The sequence below is a fragment of the Muscardinus avellanarius genome (genome assembly GCF_963383645.1).
Source record: "Muscardinus avellanarius genome assembly, chromosome: 4".
NCBI classification, from domain to species: domain Eukaryota; kingdom Metazoa; phylum Chordata; class Mammalia; order Rodentia; family Gliridae; genus Muscardinus; species Muscardinus avellanarius.
The window spans coordinates 96,195,335-96,210,004 of NC_137789.1; the positions used below are offsets into that span (position 1 = coordinate 96,195,335).

Genomic DNA, 14,670 nt, shown 5'->3' on the forward strand with positions numbered 1-14,670 from the left:
CTCAGGATGAAATCATCCCTGCCTGCTGACACTGATTTTGGACCTGCAGCCTTGTGAGATGTGAGGAAACACATTTCTGTTGTTTAAGCCACACAGCCTGTGATGCTTATTTACAGCACCCCTGGCCAATCAATACATTCCTTACCCATTCCAGGGTGCAGGAACAGAGGTGAAGACCCGCACCTGTCTGGAGGACCCGAGAGGGCCGGTGATAGATGTAAAGTGCCCTCAGAGGTTAGGGAGCCCTGGGGAGGAAGGGGAAACCTACTGTGTAAACTGTGAAGGGTGGGGTGAAATAAAGATGAAATAGGGCACTGAGGTTACACTCAGCTGATTCACTCTGGAGTTTTAGACTTGGGTTCCAGTTTTGCATCAGTCAATAACTCTCTGCTCTCATATTTCTCATCTGCCCCATTGCACTCATGTCTGTCTTTTTTTTTATGTGTGTGTGTGTGGTACTGGGGGTGGAACCCAGGGGCTTCTCTACCTCCAGGCTATACTCCCAGATCTATTTTATACTTTATTTGTACAGGGTCTCACTAAGTTGCTGAGAGCTTCACTCAGTTGCTGAGGCTGGCTTTGAACCTGTGGGATTCTCCTGTCTCAGCCTCCCAAGCACTGGGATTACAAATGTGTGCCACCACGCCCGGCACCCATGTCTGTCTTAACCCCGCATTCCCTTCCAGCCATCGCTCCCCACCTGGAATCCTTTTCTCAGGCAATGAATGTCCTGAGTGGATTGTGTGTGGCCATCTCCACTGCCTCCCCTGATGGCTGCCTTTCAGATCCACTAGGGCTGCTTTTGTTGACATCTCTATCACTTCTGCTGGCCATGCCCACCAGTCTCTTGTGGCTTCTGTGTCCTGACCTTGGCAAAGCCAAGTTCTCAGCTGGGTTCATCATCCCTTCCCCTTCCTCTTTTCCTGGGCGTTGCCCCTTGTAGATCTCATCGTACCCTTGGCCTTCCTTCTCAGTCTCATTTTCTAATTCTGACTCTTGATGGGGTGCCCCATGACACTTGGATTGTCTTCTCTTAATTTGCTCTCTCTGTGATATCACTGGGTTCCACAGCTGAGAAAGATCGTCCATTCGCAGATGGCTTCTCCATCACTACCTTCAGCCTTATCCTGCTGCTCACAGCAGGCCTCCTGGGTATCGGGGGGCAGCCCACACACATCTGCCCTAGAATTCTGACATGTCTTACTTTAGCCAGTGGGGTAACCCTGGACTCAGGCCACATGTTTTGCAACACCCAGGCCTCTGCGCCTGTGCTTCTCTCTTCCTGGAAATTTCTTCTCCCTGATAATTGCTCGGTTATTTTCTGCTTCCTAGTCAGCTCTCATACCACGTGTCACGCTTTCTGAGAAGTCCCAGGTCACACAGTTGAAAGTAACCTTCTAGCCTTTTTCAGTTCTTTACACTGTTTTGATCCCCCATACAGTACACTTCTGCAAAATGTCTTAAGTTGATTTATTGGTTTTGTGCTTTTCTCAGCAAATGGACACCCTGTCTGTCTTGTGCACTGCGATGGCTTCGGTGCCTGGAGTAGGTTTTTGAGTCTCACAGGTGCTTGATGAGTATTTGATGAATGGTTAAATGAAGCTACTTAGTTTCTTTAGTCCTTAATATTCAACTTTTAGACAGTGGGTAGTTAGTAAGTTGGAATTTTGTCTATTTTCTAGAAATAAAAAATGATCATTGAATTGGAGGAAAGTCCTCAATCTAAACCATTTCAGAAACAACAAAGGCATCCATATCTATGTTTTTAGCTGCCCAATTCATCATTGCCAAACTATGGAACTGGCTGAAATATCTATCAACAGAAGAACGGATTACACATATACAAGGGAATTCTACTCAGCCATAAAGAAGAACAAAATTATGTCAATTGCAGGGAAATGGATGGAACTGGAGAACATTATGCTAAGTGAGATTGGTCAGTCACAAAAAGTGAAAAGTTGGATATTCCTCATATGCAGGAACTAGGGAGAAATCGGGACACAAGAGGGACTCCAGACAAAGGAAGAGAAACCTTAGTGAGAGAAGGAGGGGACTGAGCCGGGCGTGGTGGCACACTCTTGTAATCCCCACTCTTGGGAGGCAGAGACAGGAGGATCACGCAGGTTCGAAGCCAGCCGTGCGCGCTGGCTTAGGAGACCCTGTTTCCAAATAAAAATGTAAAAATAGGTCTGGGAGTGTAGCTCGGAGGTAGAAGGGCTTCCAGGAACCCCAGTACCACCAAAAAAAAAAAAAAAAAAAAAAAAGGAGGGGGACCTAACTGAGGGAGACGGGGGCTAGGGGACTTGAAGGGGGAGACATCTCAATGGACATGATGTACATACACAAACGTATACAAGCCAATCACCGTGCTGAGCACAGGAAGGTGAGGAGGGAGTGGGAGCGGGGTGGAAACTGGGAGAGGACTCAATGAGTGCAGTGTACATGTATGCCTCTATCACCCAGAACTGCATCAAGATGTTTGATTAAAATGCACCAAAAAGAAAAAAAGAAACAACAAAAATTTTGTTTTTTAAAGGAGGAATTAAAAAACACAATTATCTCCCATAGAATAAAAAAATTTTCCATAAAAATACTAGCAAAGGCCTCAGAAAGTTATAAATCATAAGGATAGAGAAATTAGAGAGGAAGCTGGGTGTAAAGGTGTGTACCTGTAATCTCAGTAGTTTGGAGGCTAAGACAGGAGGATCACAGGTCCAAAGCTAGCCTCAGAAATTTAGAGAGACCCTTAGTAACATAGGAAGATCTTGTTTCAAAATAAAAAGATTAAAAGGGCTGGGCAAGTAGCTCAGAGGTAGAATGCCCCTAGGTTGGTTCAATCCCAAGTACGAGAGAGAGAGAGAGAGAGGGAGGGAGAGAGAGAGAGAGAGAGAGAGAGAGAGAGAGAGAGAGAGAGAGAGAGAGAGAGATAGAGAGAGTGTTGTGAGAAAATTCTGTAAACATTCAGAAAGATAGAGTGAAAGAAAGGGTGGTAAGGGATTCGGTGGCTGCAGGAAGAGGGTGAGGGCAGGGAGCTGGCTCAGTCTGTAGCTCTCACAACACCCAGGACTTGGAGGCAGCAGATGCTTCAGAGGGCAGCACTGAGAACATGGAACATGGACATGAGTTTCCATGTGGAGTGAGCGGACTCGCAGGTCCTATTTTCACCTGTTTCTTCTAGGATACCGCATTCCTCCCTCAAAGTAGAAAGAGATGAGAAGTTGAAGGAGATAGGTTCAGGGCTTGGGGCACAGCGCAGAGAGCAGAAGAAGGTAGAGAAGAGGTAGATTTAGTAAAGGTCAGTGGGACCAATGCCCATGGCTTTCCCTAGGGTATACAAGGCTGGAAAATACTGACTTTGCAGGCTCATTATCTATGTTAATGAGAGCCACATAAAAGAAGCCTTTCTGTGGCAACTGAGTCTCATGCAACCTTGTGATAAAAGTCTTGTGCTGGCCAGAAGAATGCAACTGCGGCGTAGGCCACCCTCTTACATCAGGGCCCAGGTGAACTCCACAAATGTGGATCCTGGAGGTCTTGTCATTTGGTCAACCTCTTACATGGGTGAGAGGGTCAGAGAGAAACTCAAAGGGAAGAAACAGAGACCAGGGCTCATATAGGACCTGGTCTCGGTGTGGGGCAACTTACATGCACAGCATTGCTGCTCCTCTCAGTCCTGGGGAACTATTTCTGGATAGCCCTTGTGGGGAGGGCTGGAGGAAGATATTTACAAAGAAGGCACTTCAGAGCATAGGTTCCCATGAAGCATGGGGCCCAAGCCAGGGGTTCTGCTGGCTCAAAGGGAAAGGCTACTGCTTAATCCCCCATCTCCTGGAATGCTGTAGGCAGAAGCTACCCAGGAAAGATGGAGTAGACCCTCAATAATCTCACAGAAAATATCTCTTGGGTTTTAGAGATGGGAGGCTGAGGTGGAAGGATTGCAGGTTCGAGGCCATCCTCAGCAACTTAGTGAGATCCTCAACAACCTAGTAAGGTCTTATTTCAAATTAAAAAATTTTTGAAAAGCTGGAAGTATTGCTAAGAAGTAGAATGTCCCTGGATTCAATCCTTAGTACAAAAAAAAAAAAAAGAAAATAAGAGATAAATTATGATAAAGTTTTTAGAAGATTAACTCAAGGGGACCAACACTTGACAAATAGAGGTCCTAGAGAGAAAAAGAGAAATGAGGGGAAAAGACATTATCAAAGAAATCCCAAGCAAAGATGTATTACATTGGTCAAGACATGAGACTTCAGATCGAAAGCACCCCAAACACCCAACACAATGAATGAAAGAAAACCCTCTCCAAGGCTCATCATTTAAAGATGTTCAGAGCAGCAGTGATCAAGAGGCCCTAAAGGCTTCTAGAGAGAGAGAAATTAATGTCCAGTGTGGAAAAATGAAAATCAAAGCAGCAGTACTGAATGCTAGGAGAAAAGAAAGTCTTTACAATTCTGCAGAAAAAGGAGTTTTAATCTAATTCTATGCTCAGCTAAGTTAGCAGTTACATGTGAAAATGGCATATCTGTATTTTCAGACAAGTAAGGATTTCTGTGCCTCCTGACCTGAGAAGTACTATGAGCCAGTTTGCTGAGAAATGAGGGTGTGGTCAAGAAAGAAACCGGGGCTCTATCTCAGAGAATGCTAGAGGCAGGTCCTGGGAGGATGGGCAGAGGGGAATCTATGTAGCAACTTGTTCAGATCAGAAGGAAAAATGGCACCTGGGGGCAGTGGTGCACCTTGGGAAAAAGCAGCTGCTGTATTATCTCTCATAAGAAAGGACACTTGGTAGCTGGGCATGGTGGCACATACTTGTAATCCCAGTACTTGAGAGGCTGAGACAGGAGGATTGTAGGTTCAAAGTCAGCCTCAGTAACTTAGACTCTCAGCAACTTAGCAAGACCCTGTTTTCAAATAAAAAAAAATAAAAATATAGGGTTAGGGGAATAGCTAGGAGATAGAATGTCCCTGGGTTCAATCCCCAGTACAAAAAAGAACATTTGGTTAAACACAGAGAAAGATTTACTATATTGGATACAAGTTCAATATTCAAGAGAAAACAATTATTAACTGAATTCAAGATGACATTAATTATAAAAATATTATTTTGAGAAGAAAAATGGTTACCTGTTTAAAAAGGCAAGTTATAAGTTGTAAGACATCTGAAAATTTCAGAGATGTTAAGAAATTTAAAAATGGCTGGGTGTGGTAGCATACACTTGTAATCCCAGTACTTGGGAGGCTGAGACAGGAGGATCGCAGATTCATGGCCAGCCTCAGTAATTTAGTGAGGCCCTCCACAATTTAGAGAGATTTCTTTCAAAATAAAAAATAAAATAGAGGGATAGGGGTATTGCTCAGAGGTAGACTGCTGCTGGGTTCAATCCCCAGTATCAGAAAAAAGGGTACATTTTAAAAGTTTTACATCCCTGTCTTTTTAAATTTTTTAAATAGGGTCTTGCTAGATTGTTGAGGGTCTTGCTAAGTTGCTGAGGCTGGCCTGGAACCTGTGCTATCTCCTATCTCAGTGTCCCAAGTACTGGGATTATAGGCAAGTATCACTGAACCCAGCTAAAATGTACTTTTTAGATTTAGTGAAAATAGCACTGTATTTGGCTTTGTAGTAGACTATGTTGATATCAATAATGATGCTGATGATTGTGGTACCAGGGTTGAACCCAGGGGCCCTCTACCTGTGAGATGCACACTCAACCATTTTTATTTTTATTTTGAAACATGGTCTTGCTAAGTTAGTGTGCACTGCAACCCTTGAACCTGGGATCCTGCTGTGTCAGCTTCCTGACAATAATCATAGTTGTGTGCCAACACACCTGGCTCCTGATATTGATTATTGATTTTTTTGGGGGGGAATGAACCTAGGGCCTTATACTTGCCAGGAAAATGTTCTACCACTGAGCTATGGTCCCAGCCTGCTGTTTTTTCATTATAATTCTAAGCTCATGACACATGTTTAATATATACATGTTACTTACATGTAAACATAAGTAGGAAAACACACATATACATACAACTTTGTGGAGCATGGAGCTGGGAGATTTAGGCCCCCCAAGCCTACAAGCTCTTGGAAATACCATACCCAGACTCCAGGTTAAGACATGCTGGTGTCCTGCTTAGCTGGCCTGCAGGGAGACCAAGCTCTCCTTTCTTACCCACTCCTCTCTTTTGCCCCAGTGAAGTATATCTAAGGATGGCCCAGAGTCCTCTTATTTTTGCAGAAAGCTTTGGAGTTTACAAATTGTTCCCCATATTTCAACCATTGGCTTCTTACCAAGTGTTAAGTATGTCCATTTTAACTGTGCAAGGACCCAGATTGGGGTGGGTGCACCAGCCCACCCCTCCCCGCACAGCTCGGCCCCATCTGCTGCAGCATCAAGGACACTGGCTCTAATGTTGTTGTCTCCACGGTTCTTTAGAGGAAAGAGGAAGAGGAGAGGAAGCGAGGAGAAGAGCAGATTCGCCTCCAGGAGGAGCAGAGGGCCAAGGAGCTCTACTGGAGCCTGAAGCAGGCCCAGCTGCACTGCCAAGCCAGTGAGAAGGAGGAGCGCGAGTGGGAAGAGCAGCGTGAGTAGCGAGGGCGGTGGAGACCAGACCTGCCTCCCAGGCCCGGCACCGCTGGTTTCTCAGCCTTCATTTCAGGGCACCCATTCGCCCCATGAGTGCTTCCGGGTCTGAGCAGGTGTAGGGCCTGCCAGCGACCGGTCAGGGCGCCATGCTCACGAGCATGTTTTGGAGATTTTTTACATTCAGAAAATGAAATGCTACACTTATTGAGTTTGCCAGTAATTTCCTGGCTCTTTGGTGTTGCCTGGGAATCTGAAGATGAGGAACCATGGCTCTTAGTTTGGAGGGACTCACCAGTCAGAGCAAAGAGAGACAGGGGCTAGGGCCTGGGGGAGGGTGGGCCGCAGACCACTGACCATTGGAGCAACACAGTGGCTGTCCTGTGGGAGGAGTCTGAAGGCCTCTAGATGGAGGCCCACCATGTCAAAGGCATGTCAAATGGCAACCAATGGATGCCACAGGTCACTAAGCCTGGAGAATGTCATGAGGGGAGAGGTCCTCTGGGGTACAGAAGGTGGAGCCAAGCTTGAAAGGTGGTGGTTTTGTTTTGTTTTGTTTTGTTTTTGTTTTTAAGATGGGAACTCACTATGTTGCCCCAGCTGGCCTCCGACTCGTGATCTTCCTGCCTCAGCCTTCTCAGTTGCTGGGACCGGGCGCATGCCACAGTGCCTGGAGAGGGTGGCATTGTAGTATCTGTGAAGGGTTTGTTTTAATTCAGAATAAGACACAGAGGCCCACAAGGAAGACATTTCCACTCACAGACTAACAGAGGCAGGAGGCGTGACATGCTACGCAGAGCCACATGGAGAAGCCCGGGGTCGCTCAGGAGGCAGAGGGAGTGAGGAGAGGACACGGGCAAAAGCATTTGTTATGGTTTTCTAGAAAAGGCAGGACAAAGCTGGCTTAGGAGTGGCTGGTTGAATTAATTCCGCCGGGCTCTGGGGCATAGGGGCTGTCTCTAGTTGTCCACAGGGCTGTCTCTAGTTGTACGGTACCTGACCCTTTAGAGATCAGGGCAGACAGATACTGGCCAGGTGTCGGAGCTAAAAGAGGTGCATGGGGGCCAGGCTTTGGGTTTGGATGGTTTGTGTAGGAAGGACACAGTTGCAGCTGAATTTTTTTTATTAGTTCTAGGAACTGGCAATTCCTTCCAGGATAGGTAAGGCCCCAGATGTCAAACATTAGGAAAACCAAAAACTCTGAAAGCATGTTTAGTGCAGGTGGACAATGGAAGAACCCCAAAGGTGGGTGGCATGGCTCGTGCACGTTTTGGGTGAGGGAGGAGGAGGCCTCTGCAAAGGTAGATTTAGAGATAGTGGAACTAGACCACGTGGGGAGAGCAGGGGGCGGGGCTCCTATGGGCCAGGCCTCTGGTCCTCTGCAGGTCTTGACTGTATGTCAGATTTGTTAAACAGACTTTTGGAAAAATTGGCATGGAGTTCACACACCATAAAATCCATCCTTTTAAAGTGTTCAATTCTGTGTACTCTCAAAGTTGTACATCCCCAGCACTAATTCCAGAACATTTTCATCACCTCAAAAAGAAACTCTGTGCCTAGTGGCAGTTACTTTTCCCCTGTCCCCCAGTCCTGATCTGCTAATCTAATTGGTCTCTATGGAGTTGCTTATTATGGACATTTCATATAAGTGGAATAACATATTATGTGACCTTTTGTATTTGACGTCTTTCATTTGGCAAGTGTCAAGTTTGGTTCGTGTTGTAGCATGTATCAGTGACTAATTTTTTTAAGACTGAATAATATTTTAGTGCATGCATATACTGCATTTTTGTTTATCCCATTCGCAGGTGATAGACATTTGGGTTCTTTCTGCTTTTGGGTTATTATGAATAAGTTGCTGTGAACATTCCTGTTCAAGTTTTTTATGAACATATATTTTAATTCTCTTGAGTATATGCCCAGCAGTGAAATTTCTGGTAATATGGTAACTGTGCTTAACAGTTTGAGGAGCTGCACCATTTACATTCCCACTTTCTTCAAAGCCCTCCACTTTCTTCAAATCCTGGCTAATACTGTAATTGTATATTTGATTATGTCATTCTAAGGAATGGCAAAGTAGTATCTTACTGTGGCTTAGATTTTACATTCATCTAATAACTAATGAGATTGAACATCTTTTCATGTGCTTTGTGCTCATTTGCATATCATATATGGACAAAAGTCTATCAAAGATTTTTATCCATATTTTAATTGTTTGTTGTTGAACTGCAAGAGTTTTTCACATGTTCTGGATATTAGTTCCTCATCAGATATATGATTTGTAAGTAGTTTCTCCCATCCTTTGTTATATATAAGATTCTTTGTTTTATATATATAATTTTTTGTGGCACTAGGAATTGAACTCAGAGGAATTTTATCTCTGAGCTACACCCCCAGGCTGCTTTTATTTCTTATTTGGAAACAGGGTCTCACTAAGTTGTAGAGAACTTATTAAGTTGCTGAGGCTGGCTTCAAACCTGTGATCCTCCTGTCTCAACTTCCCAAAGTACATCCATCCCCAGCCCTATTTTTTATTCTTTATTTTGAAACAGGGTCTCACTAAAGTGTGGAGGGCCCAAGTAGCTGAGGCTGACTACAAACCTGCGATCCTCCTGTCTTGGCCTCCCAATATTGCGATTATCACGTCTGCTTTTTTTTTTTTTTTTTGAAACAGTTTCATTAAGTTGCCCAAGCTCACCTCAAACTGCCTCAGCCTCCTGAGTAGATGGGATCACAGACATGGGCTGCTGTGCCAGCTAAGTTGTCTTTTGAAACAACAACAACAAAAAAAAAAATTTTCATTTTGTTAAGTCCAATTTATCTATTTTTTGTTGCTTGTGATTTATGTCACATCTAAGAAACCAGTTGCTCATTCCAAGTACTCAGTGACTTACACCTATCTTTCTTCTATGAGATTTATAGTTTTAGCTCTTACATTTAGGTTTTCAATCTGTTTTCAGTTAATTTTTGTGTGAAATATGGTTCCTACTTGACTCAGTTGTCCAAGCACCATTTATTGAAAAGATGATTCTTTCAAGAGCCTTGGCACACTTGTGAAAATCAATTGACCAAAAATGTAAGTGTCTACTTCTGGACTTTCAGTTATATTTCATTGATCTATATGTGTGTCCTTATGTTAGTACCACACTGTCTTGGTTACTGTTTCCCTGCAGTAAGTTCTGAAATTGGAAAGTATGAGACCTCCATGGTTATTTTTCATTTTTAGGACTGTTTTGCTTATTCTGGGTCTCTTATGTTTTCATATGCATTTTAGGATCAGCTTGTTAATTTTTATAATAATGACATCTTGGATTTCAATAACAATTCCATTAAGTTTGTGGCATATGAGTGTGGTGGCATATGCTTGTAATCCTAGCACATGGAATACAGATATAGGAGGACTATAGGTTTGAGGCCAGCCTCAGCAACTTAATGAAACCCTGAGCAACTTACCAAGACCCTTTTTTAAAACAAAAATTAAAATAGAGATAGAGGTGTAACTCAAAGGTAAAATGTCCCTGGGATCAATCCCTAGTACCAAAAAAATAAAAAATTGTGGATTAATTTTGGGATTATTATCGTTTAACAATGTTTAGTTTTCCAATCCATGAATACAAGAGGGCTTTCCATTTATTTACATCTTATTTACTCTCTTTCAATAATATTTTTTAGTTTTCAGTGTACTTTGTCCTTGTTTTGATAAACATCTCTATTTTTTGATGCTCTTATTAGTAAAATTGATTTTTTAGTTTCATTTTTGGGTTGTTTATTGCAAGTGTGTAGAAATGTAATTGGCTTTTATATATTGATGTGTATCCTGAACTCTTACTTAATTTGTTTATTATCCCAGATAGATTTTTTTGTGGATTCCTTATGGTCTTTTCCATGCAAGATAATTTTATGCACAAATAGAGATAGCTTTGACTTATTTTTTTCACCCAGAATGCCTTTTATTTCTTTTCTTGTCTAATTACTCTGGCTAGAACTCCCAGTATTATGAATAAAAGTGGCAAAATCCAGCATCCATAATGATGAGAGAAGTTTTCAGTCTTCTCTCATCATTAAGAATGATATTACTTGGTACTCCGGCTGGTCGGTGGATAGAGGAAACACCAAGAAAGATGTCTAAGCAACAACCAGCTCAGTTTATAAATCCAGAAACTTGGCCAGGCATGGTGGCGCACGCTTGTAATCCCTGCACTTGGGAGGCGGAGACAGGAGGGTCGCGAAGGTTCGAAGCCAGCCGCGCTGGCTTAAGAGACCCTGTTTCCAAATAAAAATTATAAAATAGGTCTGGGAGTGGAGCCCGGAGGTAGAAGGGCTTCCAGGAACCCCAGTACCACACACACAAAAAAATAAATAAATAAAAAATAAATCCAGAAACTCCTGGATATGTTGGACTTGCAAATCTTCCCAATCAAGTTCACCGAAAATCAGTGAAAAAAGGTTTTGAGTTCACACTGATGGTGGTTGGTGAATCCGCCTCACCGTGGTGGACACCCCTGGCTATGGGGACGCCATCAACTGCATAGATTGTTTGAGGACAATCATCTCCTACATTGATGAGCAGTCCGAGTGCTACCTGCGTGACGAGAGCGGCCTGAACCGGCGGCACATCAGCGACAACAGAGTGCACTGCTGCTTCTACTTCACCTCGCCTTTTGGACATGGGCTTAAGCCCTTGGACGTTGCGTTTATGAAAGCGATACACAATAAGGTGAACATCGTGCCCGTCATCGCCAAAGCCGACACGCTCACGCTGAAGGAGCGCGAGCGGCTGAAGAAGAGGATTCTGGATGAAACTGAAGAACACAATATCAAAATCTATCACTTACCTGATGCAGAGTCAGATGAAGATTTTAAAGAGCAGACCAGACTCCTCAAGGCCAGTATCCCATTCTCTGTGGTTGGATCCAACCAGCTGATAGAAGCCAAAGGCAAGAAGGTCAGAGGTCGCCTCTACCCGTGGGGTTTTGTGGAAGTGGAGAACCCAGAGCACAATGATTTCTTGAAACTGAGAACAGTGCTCATCACCCACATGCAGGATCTCCAGGAGGTGACCCAGGACCTGCACTATGAAAACTTCCATTCTGAGAGGCTCAAGAGAGGCGGCAGGAAAGTGGAGAATGAGGACATGAATAAAGATCAGATCTTACTGGAGAAGGAGGCTGAGCTCCGGTGCATGCAGGAGATGATGGCGAGGATGCAGGTGCAGATGCAGATGCAGGGCGGAGATGGCGACAGCGCAGCCCTCGGGTACCACGTGTGAGGAAACACTCTGGAGTAAAAAGACAGCCACGTTCCGGATGAGTGTTCCAGCTGCAAGTTTTCATGCGGTCCTCCAGTTACAGCACCTGTGCCTGAGAATTTAACTTTTATAACTTTCGATGTGGTTTTGTGTGATGTACGTCTAACCTTTGTATTTCATTGTGTGTCACACTTCTTATTTTGTGAGACACATTCTCATGTTCATTTTCTTCCTCCTCAGCTAACCACTAATGTTCAAAGTGACTGCCGAGAATTAAGTCAGAGTAGAGTGTTAATACTGAATTGCTTTGATTTAGTTGGCCTGACTGTCATTGATGAGCACTCTTATTTTGAACATTCAGAATGTTCCTGTGGGGTGGACATGTACTGTGGCAGAAAGCTGTGCAGCCTTGACATCAGATCATTTGTTTTTACCAAGTCGCACCATGTGGAGACTTTACCTCCTTGATACTGTTTGTGCACAACACCTCAACAATTTTTGCTGCTGTAGTTCAGTGCTGTTAATCCACCTGCACGTTTATCTCTTAGCCGAGTAGAACAGAGCAGAATGATCTGATGAGATACATGTTCGCATTTAAAACCTTTTAAAGACAGGCTTTTAAGGTGAGTTTTAAGACCTTCATGACAGACAGTGGGCAGGTGGCTAAAGAAGGAAGAAGAACCTGTGGATTCTGATGCTCAGCCATTTCTAAAGCCCCTGCAGAGCGCTCACCTGTGCCTTGTGTAGTTCTTGAGGGTCTGGTCCTGCTGCTCTGGGCAGAAGAAGCAGCGGTGAGCTCCAGCTTCATATTGCAGTAAGATTCTTTACACAGTGACAGTAGACTATTTTTTACTAAGTAATTTTTAAAAGAAACTGTTTTTTTTTTAACATTCTACACTGCACTTTATATTCCGTAGCTGCAGGTGTGAAACTCGCCCAGCTGTGGTGCGCTCAGGCCATTTCTGTGCGCAGACTCGTGCTCTCAGCCGTTGTCATGTCCTCACTTGGTACGATGCACACTTCCCGTGTCGTATTAGAATGGAGATATTTCAAGTGTGGACTTTAGGTTTCTGGACAAGTGTGCACAGTTGAAGTCACACCTGAGTCCCTGCAGTTCTCTGCCCTGGCCTTCCCTGGAGGCACTCGCTCTTCACCTCTCCTAGTGTTGGAGAGCTTGTTCCGTGGGAAGAGAAAATGGTTGCCGGAGGGGCTGCCGCTGGCTGAGTGCGTTCACTTTCCTGCAGTATAAAAAGATGAGCTGAAGAAACGCTTGCTTGATTTGCCTGATTCGAGACGAGGCAGGGATATTGCGTGCGTTTGTTGTTTTGTTTTTTTAACCAGGGAAAAAAGATGAGATGGTCAAAAAGCATTGGTTCTGAAGGCCTAGCGCAGAACGTAGCCTCGTGTTCCTGCCTCTTGCCCCTCAACCTTCGCAGCCTGTGAGTGATCACAAGCTGTGTCCTGGCTCATGACGTGAAGCTTCTGCCAAGAAAAATGTTCATGACTCTAGGGTACATTCATGCAGAGTCAATTATCTGGGTGCTATTGACATTTTCTGACTTTGCATCAAACCAAGAACTGTTGCAAGAACTGTTTCCAGGCAGCCGGTGTAATTCCTGTTAGGTTTGAGTCAGAGTGCTGCTTTGAGCCGGGTGCCATCGATGGCTGGGATGTGGGCTGGGAGCCTGCATAGTCACGCTTCTGAATCCCTTTTTGTTTTGCTATCTAGATCTAAACACACTTTGGCTAATAGATAATTCTTTTTACTAAGAGATAACCACTACCTATAGAAGTATGTATTTTGAAAACACTTAATACACCATAATTTTGTATCCATTTAAACTAACCTTTTTTGAATAAAGCACTATTGTTTAGATATGAAAAAAAGAATGATATTACTTATAATCTTAGTACTTGGGAGGATGAAACAGGAAGATGGCACAGGTTCAAAGCCAGCCTCAGTTACTTAGTGAGGCTCTCAGCAACTTAGTGAGACCTGTTTCCAATAAAATATAAAATAGGTTTTGGAGTGTAGCCCAGAGTTAGAAAGCCCCTGGGTTCCATCCCCAGTACCACACACACACACAGTCACACACACACACACACACAAAATGATGTTAGCTGTGTTTTACATACAAATTTTTATTGGGTTGAGAAAGTTCCTTGATTATCTAGATTGTTGAGTTCATTTTTATTCTGAAAAGGTGTTGGGTTTTGTTAAATGTTTCTTCTGCATCTGTTGATATGAGTGTGTGTGTGTGTGTGTGTGTGTGTGTGTGTGTGTGTGTGAGACTGTGTGTGTGTGTTCTATTAGTTCAGTGCATCTCTCTGTGGCTGAGTTTCCGATATTGAATCAATCTTTCATTCCTGGGATAAATTCTACTTGTTCATAGTGTATAATCATTTTTATATGTTGCTGCCCTCAGTTTATTAGAAGTTTGTTGAGGATTCCTACATATGTATTTGTGAGGGATTTTGGTTTGTAGTTTCCTTTTTCCTGTGATATTTTTGTTTGTTTGTGGTATCAGGGTAATACTGGCCTCAAAGAATGAATTGGGAAGTGTTCACTTCTATCTTTTTGTCAAGAATTTGGAAAAAATTAAAATTGATTCTTCCTTAAACGTTTGGTAGAATTCACCAACAGAGCCACCTAGCCCTGAGGCTTCTCTTTGGAAAGTCTTTTTTTATTAGTAATTTAGTCTCTTCTCTTGTTCTGAGCCCCACCCCCCTTCTTTTTGAGTAAGTGCTCCGTGGATTTCTGCAAGCTTTTGGTTAATTTCTAACATTCTGAGAAAAGTTGATTCTGACAGTTTTCCCATGTTCTCATTGCTCATGGAGGAGAGG

At 43.5% G+C, this 14,670-nt stretch overlaps 2 protein-coding genes across 4 annotated transcripts in view; both read left to right on the plus strand.

Moving 5' to 3' along the window:
• The window catches only part of SH2D4B (SH2 domain containing 4B), a gene marked incomplete at both ends in the record, with an annotated part of 89,827 nt that overhangs the window by 35,479 nt on the left and 39,678 nt on the right, over nucleotides 1–14,670 (plus strand). For all 3 annotated transcript variants that reach the window (XM_080693880.1, XM_080693881.1, XM_080693882.1), the window contains one exon: nucleotides 6,432–6,579. In XM_080693880.1, the coding sequence (XP_080550006.1) occupies nucleotides 6,432–6,579 (148 nt within the window). The remainder of the gene's footprint in view (nucleotides 1–6,431; nucleotides 6,580–14,670) is intronic.
• Nucleotides 11,275–11,847, plus strand: LOC308262164 (septin-2-like; the record flags this gene model as incomplete). The annotated part of the gene is made up of 1 exon (XM_080694581.1): nucleotides 11,275–11,847. The coding sequence occupies one exon, from the start codon at nucleotides 11,275–11,277 to the stop codon at nucleotides 11,845–11,847; it is 573 nt and encodes a 190-aa protein (XP_080550707.1).